Here is a 24767-nt window from a genome sequence, read left to right as displayed (position 1 = left end):
TATAATTTTATATTCAAATTACATTATCGTATGTCAAGTCCAGGCTACCTGGTGTTTCTTATGAAGAAATCATTGACTATAATTAATGTTATAATTTTTTTTATTTTACAAGATTATTTGATTATTACTCCTGTCAGTAAAAACAGAATAAACTACCGAAAATAGTTATTAAATGGTTTTCCAGTCGAGTGATTCTCTTACATGAATATTTAATACCATGTGAAATAATATAATTATAGTGCTTAATATTGAAACAATACTAGTATATTTTTCGGCAAATGCAGTGGCGTATATAGAAATCTAATTTCTTGCTATTCTATCTGTATAAAAACTATTTGCGAGTATAGATAGCTATAGGAATGTAGAAAAGTGGGAGTGACTCTCCCACTACTCACCCCGTAGAGTCTGGAGTCCAGACACCATGGGCTCCTTCTATCCGTAGATAGAAAGACTAGACTTGTAGTAGTACGCCACTGAGTAGACGTTATAAATTTTATACTTAGGTATACAAATAATATTTATTTTGATGTAATAAAATAATTTTAAAGGTATTTTGATGCCTAGAAATTTATTTTTCTTTAATAAATGTAAATATTAAAATTTCACAAAAAATTGTAGATCTGTTCTTTCTTAATTTTTGTTCTTTACAGCTTTCCTGAAATACTCTTTAAGATGTTAGTACAAATTTGTAAAGAATAATAAAAATAAGTGTAAATGATTAATTTCTTTAAAAAAATTCAAAATATAATTATTATTTTGTATGTAAAACTCCAACAAAATTTAATGTTAAAAACGTGTTATTCGGTATTAGGTTAGCTAACCCAATGATTGAAAACTTTCAATCTCATGATAAATACACGATTTATACAATTATTGTCTCATTACATATATTTTAAAACGTTTAATTTAAAAATAAAATAACAGTGACGTTTACATAAAATGATGAAATAAATTTGACAAAAGCAAATACAAAATGGAAACACGAGTTTCAATCTAACAAGACCTATGATGAAATAAAATATTTTAAGCTTTATCTAAAGTAAATTTTCCTAATCTAGAGCTAATCTCTTACTATTTTCTAACTATTACGATTTGTAGGTCTAATATTGTACTCTTGAAATCCTTAACTTTTACTAAAAACAATTTTTAAGTAGGAAAATTGACTAAAGCATCATTCTTAATTTATTACTGTTAAATATTTACACCATTAACGATTTATACATTATTTAGATGTGGTAATAAGTAGAAATCCTCCTTGTATATTTCATAAAAAATATACTATTGAAATATAAGCTCATACAGGATTTAATAATATATTATAATCGACAAAGAATATTAAAGTATTATAATAAAAATGTTTAATATTTTTTGTATATTAGGTTACAAATAGTGCTATGACAAATATTACACGAGTGTTGAGGAAAAAAATTTTATTATGTTAAAATGTATGAACTTATTTCAATTTATTTAATCAACTGATATAAAACAAAATATTGTGCCAAGTATACAAAAGAAAGTTTAAAACAAAAAGGCTTAATTTATTATAATCATATGTTTAAAACTTCAATAGCCTATTATTTCTGCTTTTATTGGCGACTAAACTACTATATATCTAAAAAAACTCAAAAATTACAGTTTTCATTTTTGATCTCATTTAATATTCCAAAAATTAATTACGATTCGTTTCGTATACATATTAATAGTATTAATGTATTTAGTTCAAAATTCAAATTAGAAAAGGTTTATTGTTGAAAATGCAACTAATGTTATTTTTTATTATGAATTAATACTAAAATGGCTGCTAGATGTAAAACTCGTATTACATCACAAAATAAATTTCTCATTATCATCTATTTATCATATGCGATAAATAATAGTATTCAAATGATCTCTACGAGCAAGCAAGCTGCAGATTGTTATCATCAATCGGGTCAATTGTTGTAGATACTAGTTTAATATATTATAATGGATGTTTACGGAAGCGTTATAATATGGGCTACTGCCGACGAATATATGTACCCCATACTGTAGTGACGTTAACGACCATGTTATAGGCGGAGCATGAGGAGCCACTGTGTTGCGGTCGTAATGTAGCAACCACAGTGGTCAGAGGTACATCACAATAGGTCCCTGTACATAAAACCGATCTTGTTTATATTTTTATACAATAATGTTATTATATGTTGATATTGTAACCGACCCCTTTAAAAGATAATCATTGTATTCGAGTGTATATGGATACACTCGCACGTATACGCCTGATTACATTACGCGTGTATATGTGTTTTGCGACGGCAAAACACACAAGAATCCAATAAAAACGCTTAGTCAAGCGGATTAAATAAAACAAACACATGATCGAGAAACCCGCGGAAATAATTTTCTTTATCTAAATATTTTTACGAACGTCCACACTAGTCTTATAACAACACGAAACACTCAAAGAGAATACAGTTAGCCTTATATACTGTCGGTCTTTTAAAAGCGTTCAGATTATTAATGCATACGTATTATGTAGAAATATTCTTATTGTTGCTGTGCCAGCATCATATTATATTATGCATGTGTTCAGAGTGGACAAGAAACACCATAATTGCATTGCTGTTTTACCGTGATGTGTGGTCTATTGCCTTTTTGTCGCTGTTAATCGAAACAATTCTTGTATACTCTCAGAAGTTGGAGTTATTTGATGTGTAAAAAGATACACAAACAGTAGTGAGCAGGTAGACAGAATGATTTTTAATATTGTGCGGCATACGGTCACAAAAAAGTCATGAAGTGTTTGGGATTCTTTTTCGTTTGAATTATGTTTGATCTAATAATATAATTTTAATTTACAATACCGTTAATTAGAAATTATGGATTCTTTTTATAAATATTTTGTGTTTAAATTAATTAATAAGTATTTTATAAATTTTAAAAAATTCAACCAGTTAGGAAAATTGAATGTGAGTATTGACTACTAACGTAACGATTTTCAATGTTTTTTTTTCTTAATAGAGTAAAAATAGATAATAATTAGCTATTTTTACTTTATTATACAAAGTGATTGGCTTACCATAAACCACTTGATTACTCGCAAAATAAATACAATATTGGAAAAATAATTTTTTTTTTATTTCTTTTAGTTGCATATAATTCTTGATTTATCAGCCAATAATTACTATTTAGGATCATCCTTTACAATTTAAAGCGGTGCCAACTTTATTTTTTAAATGGTAAGTTACATAATTAATATACTGTGCACGTGAATTATTTACGTATATAGTATATACCTCTACAAAAAATCAATTAAATTTATTTGAAAAAGGATATTATAGAAGGGATTTTATTTACTCTAACCCTAAAAAATTTTAGAATAAATTATAATATTTATAGAAATGTGCCTCAAAGGATTAAGTTGAAAAATATTTTTATTTATGATTTATATTGAAAGTTATTTTAGGTATTATATTTGAATAAGAGAAGTTTTTATTCGAATTTTTATGTCAAACAAATTCGAAAAACTGACGAAATAGTTCAAAGAAAATATTTTATATATTTATTTTAAATTTAGCGGCGTTAAATTCTAATTAATTTTCAACGCAAATATTTTAAAGGGAAGAGTCATATGAAACATACGGTATAGGTTGTATGTTGCAACTTTATGCCATAAACCTTATAAATTATTTTGTACATTATTCAATATTATTTTGTAGTCCTAGAAATAAAGTTTTCACATGACAGAGTTATACTCTAAAATATATTTTACATGCAATAAATAAATAACATTAAAACTGACTATATTATAAAAATTAGGAGCTATGTACACTGACTCGATAATAATATCTAGCGAGGAAGTTTTTTTCAACAAAAACCTGTTCAACAGTATTTTAGTTCACATTGACAGCTCGAGAATTTTCTTATTGTAATAAGATAATTTACATATCATATCACTTATTATTATTTTTTAAATAGTTTTGCTATTAACAAGAATATATTATTAACCACAACTAATAGAAAGAAATATAATTACAGTGATAAAATTATCACTGTATTGTTATTTTATAGGCTATTGTATGGTACTTGCTGTACTTACTGGACACGCATGGCCTTACTAATAACCGCGAATGGTCAAAAGATGAACTGTGTAACGATTTACGTTAAGATTAGACCCTCGTTGTATCTATATCAATGTAATACGACCAGCTGGATAATAATAATTCTATTATAGAACATATTAGTTATTGTTGTAGTTACTGTTATGATTAATGGGAGACCTACTTATGTACTTACTAACCGTGTAAATAAACACAACAGATGCTTAACGGAGTCCTTTATTTTGTAAAATAAATCCGACGTATTTGTTGCGTTTGTCATTCAATGAAAATGACAATACTTTAATATACTGTCGAGATAGTTATACGCATTATATCACATAAGATATATTTTTTTGGAGCTGATGATATCTGAATGGTTTAGCGGATGACCACTATTGCATTATGATAACTCAAATACTATTAAGGATACATTTTGGCGTTTCCTTTATGTTTAAACGTTGTCCCCTGTCTAATTATTAAAAAATAACTAGAAAATACAATTATTATATTACAAAAAATTGTTATATAGCTAAAACTTTAAAATTTTTTTAAGTTATTAAGTAATTAAGTTGTGGATATTCACCATCAAATATTATTCATAAACATAATTTTTTAAAATATACAACTAATAAATAGATTGTTTTATTATTTTGTTATTTGCCTTTGGGAAAATATTAATTTAGTAGTATGAGTACAAAGTATGTTCTATACATTTATAATTTTATTTTAGGTTTTGTATTTTTTTTTCTTTTAAGAACTTGGATAAAGATCGTACGTGCCTCTCAGTTCTCAAAATTATTATTTAAGTGTGGTAATGGTTGTGAATTAAAATAATTGAAATTATCAATTGTTATAATTTAAACGTATTTTTATCCCAATAAAAAACTTACACGTGTAATCATAGTTTCTTTTTTGGATGATTTATTTTATTTGAATGCTATTTCATGGGTGTTACTTTAAATAAGAGATATCTCAAAACTAAATAATAAAAAAACTTTGTTCATAGTTATATTCATATAGTAAACCTGTTAAATTTATATTCGAATTAGTTTAAATTTAGTTAAAAATATAATAATGTTATAATAGTATCAATATGGTTAATTGTATCTTTTAATTTGTAATTGTTGTTGATGTGGAATGTGTAGTAGAAAAAAGTAAATAATCATTGTCATTTTTCCTTGTAGTCTTTGATAGGAAATCATTTTAATAAAAATTTGAGAATTATAATAACAATAATAATGCAATACAAAAAAAGATTTTTGATGCAATGACTGACTAATATGATTCCTACGCAGCTGCTGCTGTTGTGCTAGAACCAGACGTACTGGAGTTAAGCATAGTTCTCAAATTATTCACCGATTCAGTTCGTTGTTTCCTCGAGAAATCAGAAATAGATTTAAAAGAATTTGCAAATTCTTTTAATGCACTGCTAAGACCACTGGTAGCTTTCCTAAGGACTGGTATGTCTGACATGTAATTATCGATACTTGAAACGGCGTCTGACAATTTTCCAGTTACAGCCGAAGCTGCTCCGCTAACTCCATTTATAGTTGAGACTCCTAAACCTCCTACTGCAAGAGTACCTCGACCAACTCCTTTTAGCAAATCTTCAGTTCCTGTTGATACTTCTGTACCTACAGTTTTTAATACCGAACCTCCTTTTTTTAGCATCGATCCAGCTGTGTTGCTGGTAGTACCGGTTGAATCTGTATCTCTGACTGAAAGCATTGGTTGTGAAAAACTAACCTACACATTTTAGTATTTATGATAAAATGCTTACTAAAAAAATAATAATTAAATAAAGTTTTAATTTTTAAATAATGAATAATTTAAAAAAAAAAAACTATCTAAAAATAAAATGTTTGTTAATAATAAATAAACTTCATAAAGATTATCGTTTATTTTCCTGGTAGTTGTTAAGTGTTTATTTAATTCTATGTAATAACGTTTTTTTTTATTGTCTAAATCTTCAGAAAGAAGCTAGGTATTAGCTTATAAAATAATTTTTATTACAATTTAAGTTTACATATACATATTTACAATTCTAAAATATAACTATTAATTGGTTTATAAATAATTAATAAATTTAACTTTGTGGATTTTAGTGTTTAATGTTGAGACTAAAGGTCTGAACCTAATGAACATCTTGGATGATTATTTAGACTTTTAAAAAATATATATATGGGGGACATTAAAAATACTAATTTATTTGAAATTATTAAATGGTTTTTTTATTCATTTTAAGTAATTATATGAAAAAATAATTTAACTTTTATGTGAATTACTAAAACTAAATTAGTACAACAAAAAAGTAATAAAAATGTATGTACTGAAGTATATGTTCTTATTTTATATAATTATAGGTGTAATTAGAGAGATGCAACAGGTGTTCCTTTTTGAATAAAATAAAAAAATATTTTTATACACTCAGAAAGTTTAAATAAGATCAAAAGATAAATATTTTGCGATTTAAATTTTTTAATACTATTGGATTATAAAGAGTTGCAATTAAAATTTGATTATAAAATAACTCTCGTTTTTAGTTGTATTAATAAGAAAAATATGGAATAGTATTTCTCTATATGGTAACCAATGATAGTCCTTTAGGAACAGAACTTATATTTATTTTTAATTTTTATGGCAAATCATGAATGCTGTTTAAGTTTTGAAAATTACTTTAACTAACGTATTATTTACGAAACAAAACCACAAGTTATATACATAGTGTATTCATTAAACTCTATTAACATTGAAAAACAATTTTTTGATTGTATTATTTATTGTAACAATAAAATGTGTTTTCATTTTAAATTATTGCAATAAAGTAATAACTTATATAATAAACTTATAACACATTGACAAAATTTAGATTTTAATAATGCCTTTATAAAATAATTGTGCTTATAAACATAATGCGTAATACGGTTTTACATACTTGTATTAAATAAAGAGCCAAAAATGATATCACTATTATGTTGTTTATTTGACCAGAGAATGCCATTTTAACGTTTTGCAATGAAATACTTATGAATTTATGCTAAAAAAGTGTTAACCATTTGACAGACTTCGGTTTTTCATATTTATACTACCATTTAGAATGTTAAAATAAACATGCCACTTATAAATGCTCTACAGGTGGTCTTTAATTAATTAATTAATTACCTTATTTTTGTAATTTTCAATTAAGTAATATTAATTAAATTTCAATTAAGTATTATCGCATACGCGGAAAACAAATATTATTTAAATTATTTGAGCACTTGTTCACTTATATAATTACTGTTATTGACAGCTTTGTTATATATTTTATGACGTGTATTTAGTGTAAAAATTTAAAACAACTAATTAATGCTATGAAGTTCTAAATTCTGTTTAATTTACCTCTAAACTTACACTTATTTTTAATTTAATTAAATAAATATATTTTTATATAATATAGTATGTATAATACCATCTATTTTATATATGAAACGTAAATATATTGATTAAAAATTTTCATTTAATATCCTATCTTTTTATTAGCTACTGCTTTTGGTTGAGATAATTGGAAAACTTCTAAAACACATTGCAATAGAATTATAATTCTTACACATAGAGTCACGACGTGCTCTTGACTAAACTATGAATATTTTTTACATTTTTGTCCGTTTATATTTAATTATTATTTTTATTTCTGTTTTAAGACGTTATATTGCTCGTTTAAACTCTGTAACTTTTTTTATATATTTTTTTCTAAATAGTTCTAATATTTTCTTGAGATTAGTCTCTCTTAGTAATAAGTAAACTTTATAATAGCCATAGTTACATAAACAACTCAAGATGACATTTACAAATACATAAACAAAACCAACTTCAAAGAAATTCGTTGCTCTTTTTATTGGACATTAAACTCAAAACATATGATTGATGGAAGAAGGGTGCAATGTAGAAATGACAATGTACATATATTGAATTTGAATCAATGAATATCAAATCTTTTGAAATAGAGATTTAAATCTCCGTATAATATTCGTATTTATGTTTATTTTTGTGTTAAAAAAACCATGACATTGCAATAACATGAGATATTAATAATTATTTTTTCATATCAAAGTATCTATATGATTTTGGTCAAATTAGGTCAAACGCTGTATAATATAACAACATAATTTTTATTTAATAAAAATAATATTGACAATGAACATTACAGAAATATTGATAGATGAAATATGCGAGTAAAAATATTCAGTATTTTATAGCAAAAATAACATTATTAGAGTTCTCAATGTATGATCTGTGCTGGATGCGATCATAATAGATAATAAGTTAATAATTATGTTCAAAATATTAATGTCACAGTAACTTTTCACATTATACATTTTTTAATTTTGTTTGAACTTGTATATTAAAGAAAAGTTGTTTTGCAGTATACTTATTGCTGTGACGATTCACATGTTTAAATCCACTGTTTTGTTATACAAAGGCCATTGATAACCTCGAAAACCTTTTTCGACCATTAACGGTATTCTAACTAGTCCACTTAGCACAAATCTACGAAATTATAAAATCTGTAAATCTTTACTTTAGTCTTTATAACTACTACATATAATAAAACCATTTTTAGTTGTTTCAGTTACTTTTTATCAGATACCCACTAAATTTATTGATAATTTACTTAAGATTTTCTTCAATGAACAACGTGCTAATATCCAACTCCAAATGTCTGGTTTCACCGGGACGAAAGTAGATTGTAGAGTCGCAATCTGTCCTTAGCAAATACATTTTGCATGGTTTCCGACCTATACCAACAGCAGACAAGCTATAAGTTACTTCGACATCGTCCAACTCGTAAACGGGTATGTAGTATATCTGACAACAAGACAAATATGTAACATATAACCGTTGTTGAAAATCTCTTTGGTCTCGTCCAGTAACCAATCCATACGCATCACGATTTAAAAGGTACTCATACTCATAAAAAGTACGTGGGTTAAGGTTATGTACAAAACGTCTTGGTTACTACATGGTACCGGAGGTATAAACACTTTAAACTTTATTGTATAGGCATTTATTAAAGATTAGTAGATGTTATTTGAACATTGTCTTATTATGTATCATATAGTTTTCATTAAATCAAAACTATATAATAAACATAATAAAAAGTATAATTTTTTTTATTTTTAACAATAAAATAGTTTCTTGATGGTTAGCAAATAGTTATGTTTAACTGATTTTCAAATAGGTGAACTCGCCTCATCACTTCTATATCAAAGGCGAAGATCATAGATGATCGAACAGCAAACGGTTTATCTAATAAGTCTAATTTGCCTACATCTAGTGCCCAAAGAAACTTAGCGTCGTCTAAGTAAACATCGACCACGTTAACCAATGTTTGATTATTCACACTTTGGGATTGATGAGCAGTCGCACACGGATATGGTGCTATAATTGGCTAGAATAGTGCTTAAACATGGATCGTATTCGATTACTCCTAACGTGAATGGAACTCCAGTTCGATATTTTGGAATGGCAACGTACATCATTCCATCATATGGCATGGCAAATCGTGTTGGTGGTACCACATTTCGAGCTACATAGCCACCATTTTCTGTAGTTTTAATCCTATCGCCAAATGCTAGCTATTTGAGGTGAGAACCACTTAAAATATATGTAAGTTTATCAATTGGCAACATTGTCTTGGCTCTAAATGGTTCCCAATAAAAAAAAAACCAAAATTTGCTTAAGATCAATTTCATGTTTTATATTTTCATTAATTTTTTTCGAACAATTTTTAACTCACTATTGTTTTAATAAAATTTATTTTAGAAAAATGTTTATTAATATTTAATTTCGATAATTTATTACACAATATTAATTCATTATCAAATTATCGGCAGATATTTTCATTAACAAATTTGTTAATTTTTTGCTGTAATTTTTATTAAACGTAAAAAATTTAAATCATAAATTTCATGTTTACTTTTGTTTACATTGACAACAGAATGAAAAATTACAAAATTTAATTTATATTGTGGTTTTTAATAGCATATACGTTTATATTACGTATTGAATATTGATTTAAATATATTAATACAAATTTTGAATTAATATTTTAGCAGTTTTTTATAGAAGTATTTGTGAACTTAAATAGTTTACATAAAATGTCAGGCAAATATAATTGAAATAATAATAATAACTAGTCATATAGATTAATAAAATTTTCTTCAGTATTCCTAGAAAAACTTGTCTAAGATTTAGTTTTACGTAATCTAGCTTATATAAGATTAAAATGGTAACGCGCAATTTTTTTTTTATCGTTAAAATCTGTTTTTTTTCAATTTAATGAGAAAAGAGGAGTATATAAAATATTAAGTGAAAAATTTTTTTTTTATTCTTAAAATTACAATAATAACAAAAAATTATAAATTTCCAAAAAGATTATTTACGTATAATGATCCATTTATTAAAATTATCGACTAATTAAATGCGCCATACATAAAATACACACCTAATAAATAAATAAAATCTTTTTTGCACTTTATGAAAATGTGCAGTAAGACAATAGTAGGGTTAATATATTATTGTAAATGAAAACTAATAGTTTATTTTTATTAGATAAATTTTTAAGGATATAAACGATGTCACTAAGATAAGTTAGTCAAAAGTAGCGAAAAGTCATAAATCCATAAAGTGACGTCATATTAACTTAAATGAATCACTTTGTCATAGGTTTTTTATTTCTTATTTACTCTACAAAAATAGCCATATTTTTTTATATGAACAAGAATACAGCTTTAATAATTATTATAACAAAAAATATTAATAAACAAAAATTAAATTTTCTAAAAAATTATACTTTAAATGTTCAATATTTTTTGAAAATATCTACATGCAAATATAAAAATAAAATGTTTCTTATTGTATAATTTTAATAAGAGTAATTTTTGATATAAGTTATAACAAGTTATCACTATATAGATTTAAAATGTATTGATTTTCTTATATTATTACTGGCTAATTTTTAAAATTTTATTTTATGATTTTAAAACTTTACAAAAGGTTATGAAAAATAATTGAATTTTTTTGTTATTCATATTTTATTTCTACATCATACTAAAAGTCTTTTTAATAAAAATACTTTTATATTTAAATTGTATCTTTTTTATTAAAATAATATCTTTGAAGTAATCTAGATGTTTGCAATCATTTCGTTTTGTGTAAGAATCTTTCTCAAGTAACAAAGTATTAACTAGTTCCCAAGATTATTGAATAGTATAAATAGATGTAACATATTTAGTCATACAATTAACAAATAAATTTTTTATTGGTAAATTATAAATTTTTTTGACACAGAAAATAATGTTATTTGCGAAATAAATTATTATTGTTTTAAATAATGAACAATATTCTACAAATAGTTGACAGTGAATATTTTTTAAAAATCGTACATTTCTTCTTAACTACGCTTAATAAAAATATCGTTTTACTGTTTTGATTCATAAAATTAATTCATTATTAGGATCATTTTTCAAGTTTCACTATGATAGTGAAACATACTTACATACTTTATTTATGTAAGGAGCACAATATTTAGTATTTGGGATACCATACGGCTTCTGGAAATTAACTGTAATAATGTATTGTTTCTGTATTTCAATGATATATAATGATATTAACGCCATCTATTATAATTTTATATTATCAATGATGATTACACAATATTGTTGTTATAGAGCGCATTATATGTATATATTTTAATACAATTTTTTTAGTATAATAAATGGATTTGGAGAATGTTTTTATTTTATTTTTCACCTAACTATTCAACTGTTATGAAATTTAAAAAAATTAGTTTATTGTAAATGTAAACTATGTATTTAACAAATATAATTAAAAAAATATAAATTTAATTTGTTTATGTATTTTACAAATTTAATTTTTTTTGAGAATTATGTAGAACCCAATTTTAGGTTTAGTGATACTTCAATATAACCATAAAAATAAACTTCTTAAAAAAGAATAAAAAAGGTTGAAATTAAATAATAATTAGCTATAATTATTTTTTTGTAAATGTATGTACTCTTATTATTATAGGTTAGTTTAGTAAGTAACGAAACAAATCAATTGTTACAAACAATAATAACAATAGAAATCTGTTTTCTTATTTACTAAACACTCTATTTATATTTTTTATAATTTATGTAGGACTATAGCTTAATTATAATGCTTATATAACAGGCCCGTAAACAGGAGGGAGTTTAGGGGTTTAACCCCTCTCGAAATTTTAAAGTAGAAAATACATCAAATATTCCCAATTTTATATATTACAAAAATCTACAACCGTTTTTATAATATAAGCATTATAAAATAAACGGTAGCACAGTGGGGTCGCGGCATAGTGGAGACATTGCATAGTTGGGTCCAGATAGATTTAATCTGACAGTGATTAAAATCACTATCATAAGAAACGCTTCGATGCAAATCTGTAGATAGTGTTTAATTTTAAAAAATTGATGGATAATTGCAAAATTAACATCAACTTCTATTAAAATAAAATACAAAACCCATAATTTGAATACAAAAATAGCATATTTTTGAATACGGCAGCCATTTGCGTATAAAAGATAGGTCGTCGGGACAAATTTTTTTTTTTCATTTTGTAGTACATAAAATAAGCTTTAATTTTATATATGTTTGAAGGACGCAGTATTTCCGGAACATTTTCAAAAATTAAGTTGAAAAAGTTCATTTTTGTAAAAAAGTTACTATTTTAAATCCCCCCAGTGAACAGAATAAGTGTTAGATTTTCAAAAAAAATTATATCAAATGAAAGGGAAATATCTAAGGTTTCAATACAAGAAAATATTATTTTTATTTGTTAATTTTTGAAAAAGTTATGACAGTTTTAAGCACAAAAAACATTCCGATAAAAGGTAATATTTATCGCAAACATTACATTTTTTTTTAATTTTCGACAGCCATTTGCACATAGAAGATAGATCGTCGGGACAAATTTTTTTTTTTTATTTTATAGTACATATAATAAGCTTTAATTTTATATATGTTTAAAGGACGCAGTATTTCCGGAACACTTTCAAAAGTTAAGTTGAAAAAGTTCTATATTTTTTACAATATTTCAACATTTGAACGCGTCCTATATAAGGGGAAATTGTCCAATTTTAATAAAAAGTATGTCAAATGAAAGATGTACTTATAATGTATTTAGAAAACAAAAATTGTGCTGATATATACATTTTTCAAAAAGTTATAGCATTTTTAAGTTGAAAATTAAAAATCGAAAATCGAAAATTTTAACACAAAAATAGTGTTTTTTTAACTACGGCAGCCGTTTAAATGTAGAAAAAAAAGTGTCGGGACAAATTTTTTTTTTTCATTTTATAGTACATAAAATAAGCTTTAATTTGATATATGTTTAAAGGACGCAGTATTTCCGGAACATTTTCAAAAATTAAGTTGAAAAAGTTAATTTTTGTAAAAAAGTTGCTATTTTAAATCCCCCCTAATGAGCAGGTTAAGTGATAGATTTTCAAAAAAATGATATCAAATGAAAGGTAAATATCTAAGGTTTTAGTATAAAAAAAAATTATGTTGATTTGTTGATTTTTCAAAAAGTTATGGAAGTTTTAAGAAAAAAAAGTGAAAAAATTTCGAAAATTAGCGATTTTTAAATTTGTAATTTTTTTGGATATTTCCCCCATTTGCGGGGAACGAGGGAATTTTTTTCAATTTTTAAGGGTAATGTCTTCAACTAGATACGATTTGTGATCTTTTGACGTATTTTTGAAAGAAATCGGTCCAGTGAGAGCTGAGAAAAAGTGGCAACAGACAAAAAAAAAAAAAAAAACACATCATAGTAAAATTAATACCTTCTCCGCTTCGCATCGAAGCTAAAAAAGAAAGTTCTATTATTTTTATGTAAAGGAAAATTCATTATCAATTTTATCTAATAAATTTTGTTTTTCTACACATTTTTTAATGGATATAGTCCTCATGAATTATAATTTTTATTATTTATGTTTTTATGATTTTTCTAATCATTCACCTAACGCTATAGATGTTAATCATTCAATGATATAATATGATTATTATTTGTATAATGACCATATGTTTTAAAAATATTTATCACTTTTAATAGTTGATGGATAAAAATGAATTTTCAAATGTGTGTACTTCCTTTAAATTTATAGTTATATTATAGTTTATGTATTGTAATATTTTAGACTGCGGGTCTGATATTTAAAGTATATGTTGAATAAAGTTGTTTTATATTACTGGAAGACAATTATAATAAAAAGATGTTTAAAATATTAAATTTCTTATCCTCACGAAAAATATATGGTTAAAGCACTACATGTAGCATTTCAATGAATTAATTTTAAGACTTAATATTATTTTTGGTAAACCTTAAATGATTTTCATAAATTGCATTCTCAAAGACAAGAATATAAGTATCACAGTTTAAAATTAATGTAAAATTCTATGATACAACTATTTTTTAGATCCATTGATTTAATTAGAAAATATATAAAAAAAATATAATTAAACTGTTAAAAGTTAGCTAGTAAATATAGTAGCGTGTGATGACGCACTTGAGTCAATTTTTTGTTTAAGGTGACCATACGCTGTTTTTCGAGCTTCCATATCTTGTTTAGCTGAGTATTCAGCTACCTTCAATGATGTCTTAATAGCTTCATCGACTCCACGTGCTCCAAATCCAAGAACTGGTAAATCTTCAACTGCCTGAACCATCTGATTGTACGCCTCACTACCTATTCTGCATAAAGTCAATACTGAACTGATACCGAAGTCCCACACAAAGTTTATCGACTCTCCAGTGGCTAAAAACAATCGACCAACACCCCGTAACATTTCTTCTGATGCTTTGACAGCCTGTTGTAATACAGTCTTAAGTGCTTGTTCTGTTTTAACTAACACAAACATAGGTGTCCAGTTAGTATCATTGGTTTTGTCCATTTGTACTGTAATTCCCAGTGGTTTCCATACTGCCTGAGGTGATTCAAAAGGCATCGATAAGCAAATCTGTAAAATGTATTTTTTTATAAAATGATTATTTAGTACTTTTATGTTTAAAAATTTATTTCATTATAATAATGTTAAAATATTACTTGAATAAACAAAAATTCAGACCAGATTTTTACGCTGATATTACACAATATTATTTATTTACATTCTAATTAATAAATAGGGGATACAAAGATATAAGTAATTTATAAAACAAAATTTAAAGAAATAGTTTAGTTGTCTTGACATAAGTCTGAAAGATTCCAATATTTAAATTTGGAAGAGAATGAATTTTCAATTATTCCTTATAAATCAGTTGAATCGAGATAAAAAAAAATAGGCGATGAATCATCTTTTACAATTCAAGAAACAACGAAAATGCCTAGACAAATATTTTATCAATAAGACCACCAATCGTACAAAAAAATGTAAGTTGAGATAATAAAGTTATATTAAAAAAAAATTCAGTGATTTAAATGACTTTATTCTTAGTTCAAGCGATATTGTGTATATTGATAATTTAGAAAAATGTAATTTACTGTCAAATTTTTTATTTAAATTTTTATATTAATATAGTCTATAAATATGTATTCTTTGCTCTTTTATGTGATTAATAGTAAAATGTTATATTATATTAATAGGAAATTATATTTATAAAATTACAATTAAATTAATAATTTCATTTTATTCAAATTTAATAATAGATTTAACATTTTTAACACATGAAAACACTGATTTTTTTTAAAATACGGACCACAAATAGGAGATGGTAATTTTTGTCATAGAAATAAAATTTAGGAAAAACTGGATAATACTTATATTTTTATTTGATTCTGGTGTACATAAACAAATATACTTTTAAGTAATAATAACTAGATTAACTCAGACCTAACTGATAACGCTTATATCTTTTGATAAAATTATTATTTTGTTCATATTTTTGTTTTTAATAACTATTGCCTTCTTTGACTACGTTTAAAGCGTATTATTTATTATTTATTTTTAATAATAAAATTATATTTTTTACAAAATTTCAAACAACTTTTTTTAATCATTTCTTATTCCTCGCCTTAATCCCAACTATTTGGGGTCGGCCACCCTTATCCTAAACTTCCACTTGACACGATCTCCCACATCATTTACGCTCACATCAGTTGTCCTCAAATTGACGCTAAAACTATACTCCCTCTTATAGGCTCGTTCCTTATTCTATCTTTTCTAGTCACTCCACTCATCCATCTAAGCATTCTCATATTTGCTCTACTTATCAACCGTCCAACACTGAACCAGACATCATAGCTGGCCTTATTACAGTCTTGTAGAATTTACCTTTCAGCTTCATTGGAATTATTTTATCGCATAAGACGCCAAACGCTTCTCTCTACTCCAACCAGCTGCACTTAATTCTGTGTTTTATATCTTCGTCAATACCACCACTCTTTTGCACAACTGAAATACTTAAAACTCTCCACCTTTCCAATCATGTCCTCGCCTATGGTCACTGACCTCTTCATTTCACCTACCTCGTGTTCTCCTTTGTCAAATTCGTACTCTATATACTCTGTCTTACTTCTACTTATTCTTAAACCCTTTTCTTCAAGATCTGATCTCCACACTTCTAGCCTTTGATTAATTTCCTCCCTAATTCTACTAACACTATATCGTCAGCAAACAACATGCACCACGACACCTCTCTTTATATTTCTCTAGTAATTTCATTCATCACTATAGAGAATAAGTAAGGGCTTAAAGCAGAACCTTGGTGCACTCCTACTTTTACCCGAAAACCTTCTGATACTCCTCCAACGCTTTTTACCCTGGTACAAGTGCCATCATACATATCTTCTATTGTATTAATGTACCTTTTCGGGACTCTTTTTCTCATTAATGCCGACTTTAAAACCTCTCTCGGTACTCTGTCATATTACTCAATCCATCAAATTTTCGAGACATGGCACAACAAGCCAATAAAAATCTGGCACATGACATTAAGTAACTAATTTCACATCCAATATACTCAGTTTTAAAGTTAGCTTCTTGAATATTCGTAGTGACTATTCCTTCAAATTTGCTAAAATCGGAAAATACTTTTCCATAAACTGCACTGATAACTAGAAAAACCACATCCCACGTATAAGTAAAGGAAGATTTAACATTATGAAGTCCATTTACATCCGCTAGTCCAAATTTCAAATCTCTCGGCCCCTGCTGTATCATAATTCATTTTCCATTAATTAACTCTTCTCGATAAAAGAAATCCCCCTTTTCCGAATTTACCTTTAAACCAGTTTGAGTTGAAAGCGCACGTAATGGAAAAGCATTTGGGAATCTGTAACCGTTTCCGAGCGTAATATTCTGTGAATCTAAAAATCCCTTAAGCACGAGTGGAATGACTTCAGTTCTAAGAAATTCGAGTAAATTATCCCATAATAAATTATTTAAATTTTTGAATTATCTTTCGTTGATCGTTCGGTCCTGAACTGCAAAATATTGAGATGACATGATGAGTAGTATATATGAAGCGTGGTGAACGTGTCTCTAAAGTTGTTGTGTTATAACTTTTTTTTAATAATTTACTTACAAAAAAATTTGATGGGTCTATAACAATTTTAGAAAAAAATTTTGTTGAGTTAAAAGTATATTAATACTAAGTGTAGGTATGTAGTACCTTAAAAATTGAAATTTCTTTATTATTATTTTTTTTTTTTACTAGCGATTTTGATATCACTTCAAATGATCTGTAATAGCGAGATGAGAGTCAACACTATAATAATGGTTTAATTTGTATTTGTTATTATTTTTTTAATTAATTGGTTAATTTGGTAATGAAAATGGCAAAGATGTAGATAAATTTGTCAAATAATTAGTAAAATTGTATACGATTATTACTGTTCTGTGATTTAATCAAGAAATATTAAGAGAACAATAGTTACTATTGTGAAATTGTGTGTATTTAATTAAATTGTTCAAATAAAAATAATAGACAACTGTAATTGTTATTTAAAAATTTATTTATCTTGATGTAATTTAAATGACCCCAATGGTTTTGTATAACCCGGAGAAAATTGTCTGAAAGAATTGTTGATTTTTTAAAGTAATTTTTACAGCACTTAGTTATAATACATTATAATTTTTACAAATTTTAATTTATTAAATATTTAAAATACTATTAAAGTTAGTAAATTTTGCAATTGTTTTAATAATTGTGGCCTACTTATTTTTTTAAAGAAAAAATGTCATTTTTTTTTTTGTTTTAAATGTTGTATGTTGTAACTTTGAATAATACAATATTTAAGCTATTCATAATATAATTACAAAATAACTTTTTTTTCAACCATTTTTAGTAATAAATACATATACTGTAACAAAGAATAGATAAATTCATGAATGTAGTAATTATATGTAAAATAATAACGTTAACGGTTTTTTTTTATAAAGGGTGTGAAGTCAAGTACAAAGTCTAATAATTAAGGTAAATAACTTTAAATCAAAATTTTTATGGATGAGTTGTTGTATTATAAAAGTGCATCTCTTTTACTAAAATATAAAAAATATATATATTTTTAAATAAAAAATTACTTAAATATTATTAAGATAAGTAAAAATTAGAAATATATAAAAAGAAATGGAAATTCTGATTGAACCTAGTGTAAATATATTCTTATATGTTACATAAGTTTTTATATATGAAATATTGTTTTATGACAGATGAATTTTTTGTATTATTTAAGTGGAAAACGCAACATAATGGTTAAATATGATTAAAAATGACCATTTAATTGTAAATTATTTAATTTAAACGAAACTTCTTTGTGAAGATATAAATAAGAAAAGTTTTGATACTAATATTTCAACAACTTCGCAAGTTGACTTTTAATTAATTTAAAGAAAAACTAAGATGACTTAATATATGTCAATTAAAATTCAAACAAGAAACACAAGTGGCAATTACATTAATTATTAATCTTATACATATAAGTTTTATATTATTTATACATATTTTCATCTTTACATTTCTTGAATGGAAGAACAATTTAAGAGAAATTGTAATTATTTGTAAATCTTATAAGTTGCCGTTAATACAAAAACTGATATAATTTTCTCTATTTCCAAATTTCTTGAGTAATTTTGAATATTAATTCGTATTCAATTATTTATTTAAAAAATTACACTTGTTATTTTTTATAATGTTATTTTTAAATTGTTCAAATAATCATTACTAAATTCCGTAAATTTTGAAAATATAAAATTAGGAGGGCTTAGTGGGATTTAATACTTGTAACTTTAATTATTAAATTTATAAATTTAATCTTAAACATTTTACTATTATTGTAGATAACTTACTTTAAAAGTATGAACAGTGACTACGATAAGTATAACTAAAATTTGATAACGTACTTTTTTTGAAAACATTGGTGAAAATTTTATTATACTGTTATAAATAAAAATATTATTAACAAAAAAACGAAAAAAAGTTTTTTCTATAGGAAATTGTTACTTTGATGGCTTTGTCATCTACTAGTCACATCCGGAGTGTATCACCATCAACCACATATGCTTAAGTACAGCCTCGTTCACGTGTATTCTCGTAAACGAAATGTACTAGACAATGATTTGTTAAAAAAAAACATATGTACAACTGTCAATTCACAATAATTTTGTAGTCAAATACTCCCACCTTTTCATATCTAATAATTGCTATTGTATTGAAAAGTTTTTTTAGTTTTAAATTGTGATTTTAAGTGATAAACTAGAAATATGAAACAATGTAACAAAACACTGTTGATTGAATTACTATCATTGTTTTTGAATTTTTAGTCTAAAATCATCAGTGTTGGTGCTATGATATGCGGGGACTCGGGCTAATTAATTATTAACTTAATTAACTAACTGCAGTCATTAGAAAAGTGTGAAGAGAAAATAATTTTACTATTCAAAAACCTTATTACTTATTTTTTTTTATACTTAACCAGTCAAATTTATCATTAATAAACGCATCGGCCGTGGCTCTAATTTGCATTATCGTGACTTCAATTAATTGTATTAGAGATGCCTAGTTCTTTCTTTGATGTATTATTTTATTGCATAGTATGCCCCGTTACTAATATACAATATAAACATTTGTATGCAGGGTGTTCAGTAAGTAAGGAAATAGGTCAATTGTTACAAAAATAATGTGAACAATAGAAACTCGTTTCCTTACTTACTGAACACTATATATGTTATTCACAAACATACGCCTATATATATGTAACAATTTTTATTTAGATTCAAAAATACGAATATGATTTTTAATTTTATATTAATATACAATACATATTGACCACATCATTAGACCACATTCTTTAGGGTTCTTAAATAAAACTTTTAGAAAGATAGACGTGTTTATCATCTAAGTATCTTTAAAAGGGAATCTGAAGGTGCAAAATTTTACGATCTATTTTTATTAGTTATAATTTTAACACATAAAAACTTTTATGTAAAAGTTATTTATATTACAAATATATTATACAGAGTGGCCCACCACTCACTGACAACTTAAATAACTTTTGATCCAGTTAATATTTTTAGTTGATTTTTTTTTTAAATAATAGTTATACGTTAGGTCTATAGCTATATCTCAATAATTAATTTTTTTACATTTTATTAAAAATATTAATTATTTTTAAATTTTAAATAAAATGTAAAAAAAAAATCTAAGATAGCTATTTTGTAGAGTAGAATTTAAGAAAAATTTTAGTAAAAAAATATCTTATTAATATTCAGTAGTAAATATTCTGTAGCGTTTTGAAGTTTGTGAAAATTTGAATTTTCATGTACTATTTTACGGTATTAAACATTGAAATACGTATTGAGAAAAGGACAGAAGAAAACGCTATCTTTTCATGATTACTGTGTATACATATGATGATAATGTGTATACATTACAAACTTGGCATTAATACCATGATAAGAAATTAGATAAGGCAATTATTACTTATCACTCTCATTCAAAAGTATATTGAAAAGATAGCGTTTTCTTCTGTCCTTTTCTCAATACGTATTTCAATGTTTAATACCGTAAAATAATACATGAAAATTCAAATTTTCACAAACTTCAAAACGCTACAGAATATTTACTACTGAATATTAATAAGATATTTTTTTACTAAAATTTTTCTTAAATTCTACTCTACAAAATAGCTATCTTAGATTTTTTTTTTACATTTTATTTAAAATTTAAAAATAATTAATATTTTTAATAAAATGTAAAAAAATTAATTATTGAGATATAGCTATAGACCTAACGTATAACTATTATTTAAAAAAAAAATCAACTAAAAATATTAACTGGATCAAAAGTTATTTAAGTTGTCAGTGAGTGGTGGGCCACCCTGTATATATATATAATTATACTTTTAAATATACTTTAACTTAAAAAATAATAAAATAGACTCTTTAGCTATAATAATAACTGTAAAAATATAAATATATATTGTGCAATTTTTTTATTATTATAGATCACAATAACGGACAAAATTAGAAATAACACATCAGAAATAGATGTCTTAGAATGTTCATATAGAACATATACATATATTACACAATATTAGATGGTCTGTATTATATTTAGAACTCTAAGAGCTAAGTTTGTAATGACTGCATCAACGTTTTTGTTTCAATTTTTCCGCTTTTAAATTAGAAATAAAATATTTGAAGTTTATTATGATGGTGCGTTGTATTGATGTATATTTGATCCTTTACAATATCATTATAAATCGGAGAATGTCCATTTCATATTATTTATTTTATTAACCTAAAATTATTTACCATTTAATAATATATAAATACGTGTTGACCAGTGTAAAAACAATTATTGTTGTATTATTATAGCGCAATTAGTGTATGATACGTTTATTTCCAGTTTTTGTATTCTTAATTATAGTAGTTTACATATCTTTTTCGGGTTATAACATTTAAAAATACGTTAAAATTATAAAATTAAAAAAATATTTATGTATATATGATCATAAAAAAAATATATAACAATAAATTACAACGACAAAACTAAATTAAAAGCGAAGAAAGCTTTCTTCTAGTATTAATTAACTAATTTGGAGATGGTGTATAAGTGGTACAATCACAACAAGTTGCTTTTATTTTATTATTACTATTCAACCGCTGTATTGCATCTTGTCTTCTTGATGTTTCTAGGGCAGCTCTTACCTTACACAAATGACGACGAATTTCATTGACACAATGCGCTTTTTCTTGGACTACAACTCGCGCATCTTTTAGGTCTTTAGCAAGTTTATTCGCACATAATGTAAGTTCATAATAAAGTCCTATCGCATTGTTAAGCCTGTGTGCTACATTTATCATGTCAGCCACAATAATTTCGATTTCTTTTTTATTCGACTCCCACTGCACCATAGCTTGGTTCACAATCAATTCGGCTACACCTTCCATATAATGCGAACCAACTTCCTCCACAGCTATACATTCAATTAAACATTGTTGCTTCTTAATACAGTCATCAGATGAACAAATTTGCGATGCTTGAGCTGGACAAGATGTTCTATAATGATAATTAAAAAAATATGTTTATATTATTTTTTGAGCATTGTGAAATGTTTTTGAGTAAATTTATTGTAAAATATATACATGGAATAGTATTTTCTGATTATTATTTTTGTATAAAATAAAGTATGTGCTATAATTGTACAGAGTAACCAAATCAGTATTATAAACTTGACAAAATATATTTTTTAATGTTAAACTTTAAATTCTACTAAATGTAAAAAAAAAATTTGATTTTATATACTTAAGTTTAATATATATTCCGAAATTTAGTTTAACAATAACTAATGAGAAGTTAATAATTTATACTTCAAATAAGTGATTTTTTAATACTCAAAAGTAATTTCGTATGCTATTGTATTTTTCCCCGTGAATTTAAATAGTCAATCTTCTGTGGATAACTTATAGTCATTATTGTCATAAAGTCTTCTTACACTTTTAAGGCATCAAAAATTTGATCATATGACAAATTACAAATGCCCTCCTCAAAGGATGGCACACGCTCAACGATATTTTTTTCATTAAGTTCAATATTTGTACAATAACATTGGGTTAAACAATTAAACAATGCTAACCATATGACTTTAAAAGTTATCATGTTTTTAAATAAGGTAAATGGCCTAAAAAAATCTAAACAATAATGATTTTGGATATTTTTTATTTTAATTTATTCATAATTTTATAAAACAAATTAGACAAGATATTATCGTTGTCAAGATAATATTCTTTTAAAAACATACTTAACCTATTGAGCCAGTGCTTTTTAGAGCAGATTCAGAAATTTTACATCTATAATTTTTTTTATATATTGACTTGTTTTGACATGCAGTCAATTTATGATGAGTACGTCTGTACAAAATATACTAGAGTATATTTTATAAACTATTTTCTAAAATTGAAATGTTTTATATGAAAACTATTTTATTTAATCTTTATATAAGACATGTACTACAGTCAGTATCATTATCTGAAATATTTATACACATAAACTATTTATTATTATTATAATTATTTATATCAGATTAATTTTGAAGATTGACAATTAGATATGGTTCAAAAGTTGAAATAGGCTGTAATCAAGCAAAGTATTTATATTATTTTATAATGTCTTGCAAGAGAATAGTCACTTTAAAATTTATGAAACACTACCATACTATCAAATCAATAATTCCATTACCTAAATATTTTTATAATTATAAGATAAGTAAATAATTGTATACGTATTAGTAGCAATTAAATATTTAAATACTTTTAATCGTTTCTTAAGTTATTTCGAGTTTTTATTAATTAATATGCATTCTAATTGTACTGTGTAATCATAAAATTCATAAGGTATTTAGGGACATATTAGCGGTAGCTTTCTTTTATATAAGAGGAGACACTTATTACTTACTAGTGAGTTAAACACTAATCGTTAGCAAGCATAATGGTTTATTAATTAATCGTAATTTTGAGGTTTTGTGTATTGAATTTGTTTTTAGTCAACTCATAATGTCTTAGTTTTAGATTTATACTAAAAGCAAACAAGCAATTGTAGTGCTTTATAAAATGTACGACGTGAATTTTCCTAGTAAATCTGATCATTTTTCAATAATTTATGATTTTAAAATTGAAAGTTACGACACTTCGGCCCTTAATTATTGTAACCAGGTGAGTTAATATAGAGAATGTAATATATTTTTAAGTTCTTTTTTAGAAATAATATTTAACAATTTCACCAGTTTCGTTATTATTTTTATATTTTTTTCATGTTCTCTGAAAGTTTAATGTCTTCGTTAATTTTTTAGTAGTGTATTGTCATTTAACTTAAAAATAAAAAAAAATGTTGTCATTCTTCAATATTTTTTTCTAAAATAATTAAAAACTTTTTAAATAATTTAAGATAAGAATTGCTAAAAATTAGTAACTTAAATTTTATCATTTTAGAGATTCTATATTATTTTTTTAATTATTTTAGTAGTATCTTTTTTTTCAAAGGCTGTTATAATTTTTTTTTTTTAATTATTGTTATATTCAATTGTGTTGATTTCGAAACAGGATAGCTAAAAATCACCTATATTTTTTAATGAAACAAAAAAAAAACGTTTTAAAGACATTTTTATTGAA

General features: G+C 24.9%; 3 protein-coding genes across 16 annotated transcripts in view; 1 reads left to right on the top strand and 2 right to left on the bottom strand.

The window, feature by feature from the left end:
* Positions 1-24767, top strand: part of LOC126897646 (uncharacterized) — a 63562-nt gene that overhangs the window by 21002 nt on the left and 17793 nt on the right. For 6 of the 14 annotated variants that reach the window (XR_007702141.1, XR_007702143.1, XR_007702144.1 and 3 more), the window contains exon 1: positions 24097-24311. Coding sequence is in view for 4 of the 14 variants with exons in the window: in XM_050671414.1 (XP_050527371.1) it covers positions 24210-24311 (102 nt within the window). In the remaining 10 variants the exon portion in view is untranslated. Of the gene's footprint in view, positions 1-1769; positions 2949-3128; positions 3219-8485; positions 8629-8682; positions 9021-9300; positions 9707-10673; positions 13953-14690; positions 24057-24096; positions 24312-24767 lie in introns of those variants that run through there. The other 8 variants (XR_007702145.1, XR_007702149.1, XR_007702147.1 and 5 more) reach the window with 7 other exon arrangements.
* Positions 5251-7182, bottom strand: LOC126897653 (uncharacterized). The gene is made up of 2 exons (XM_050671421.1): positions 7015-7182; positions 5251-5825 (listed from the first exon to the last, which is right to left on the bottom strand). The coding sequence occupies exons 1-2, from the start codon at positions 7078-7080 to the stop codon at positions 5367-5369; spliced, it is 525 nt and encodes a 174-aa protein (XP_050527378.1). The 5' UTR covers positions 7081-7182; the 3' UTR covers positions 5251-5366.
* LOC126897651 (uncharacterized) lies at positions 12906-19631 on the bottom strand. Its single transcript, XM_050671419.1, has 3 exons — positions 19600-19631; positions 19446-19533; positions 12906-15119 (listed from the first exon to the last, which is right to left on the bottom strand). The coding sequence occupies exons 1-3, from the start codon at positions 19614-19616 to the stop codon at positions 14634-14636; spliced, it is 591 nt and encodes a 196-aa protein (XP_050527376.1). The 5' UTR covers positions 19617-19631; the 3' UTR covers positions 12906-14633.

Source organism: Daktulosphaira vitifoliae, unplaced genomic scaffold, assembly GCF_025091365.1.
Source record: "Daktulosphaira vitifoliae isolate Bord-2020 unplaced genomic scaffold, ASM2509136v1 Scaffold_2, whole genome shotgun sequence".
Lineage (NCBI taxonomy): Eukaryota > Metazoa > Arthropoda > Insecta > Hemiptera > Phylloxeridae > Daktulosphaira > Daktulosphaira vitifoliae.
Note: the sequence above shows the minus strand (reverse complement) of the source record. Positions and strands in the feature narration are given on the sequence as shown.

Excerpts from the sequence above, each read along its gene's own strand:
- LOC126897653 (XM_050671421.1), bottom strand. The coding sequence starts at position 7,080 with ATGGCATTCTCTGGTCAAATAAACAACATAATAGTGATATCATTTTTG. Across the intron at positions 5,826-7,014 it reads TGGCTCTTTATTTAATACAA|GTTAGTTTTTCACAACCAAT; the intron begins GTATGTAAAACC and ends TAAAATGTGTAG.
- LOC126897651 (XM_050671419.1), bottom strand. Across the intron at positions 15,120-19,445 it reads TCACTGTTCATACTTTTAAA|ATTTGCTTATCGATGCCTTT; the intron begins GTAAGTTATCTA and ends TACATTTTACAG.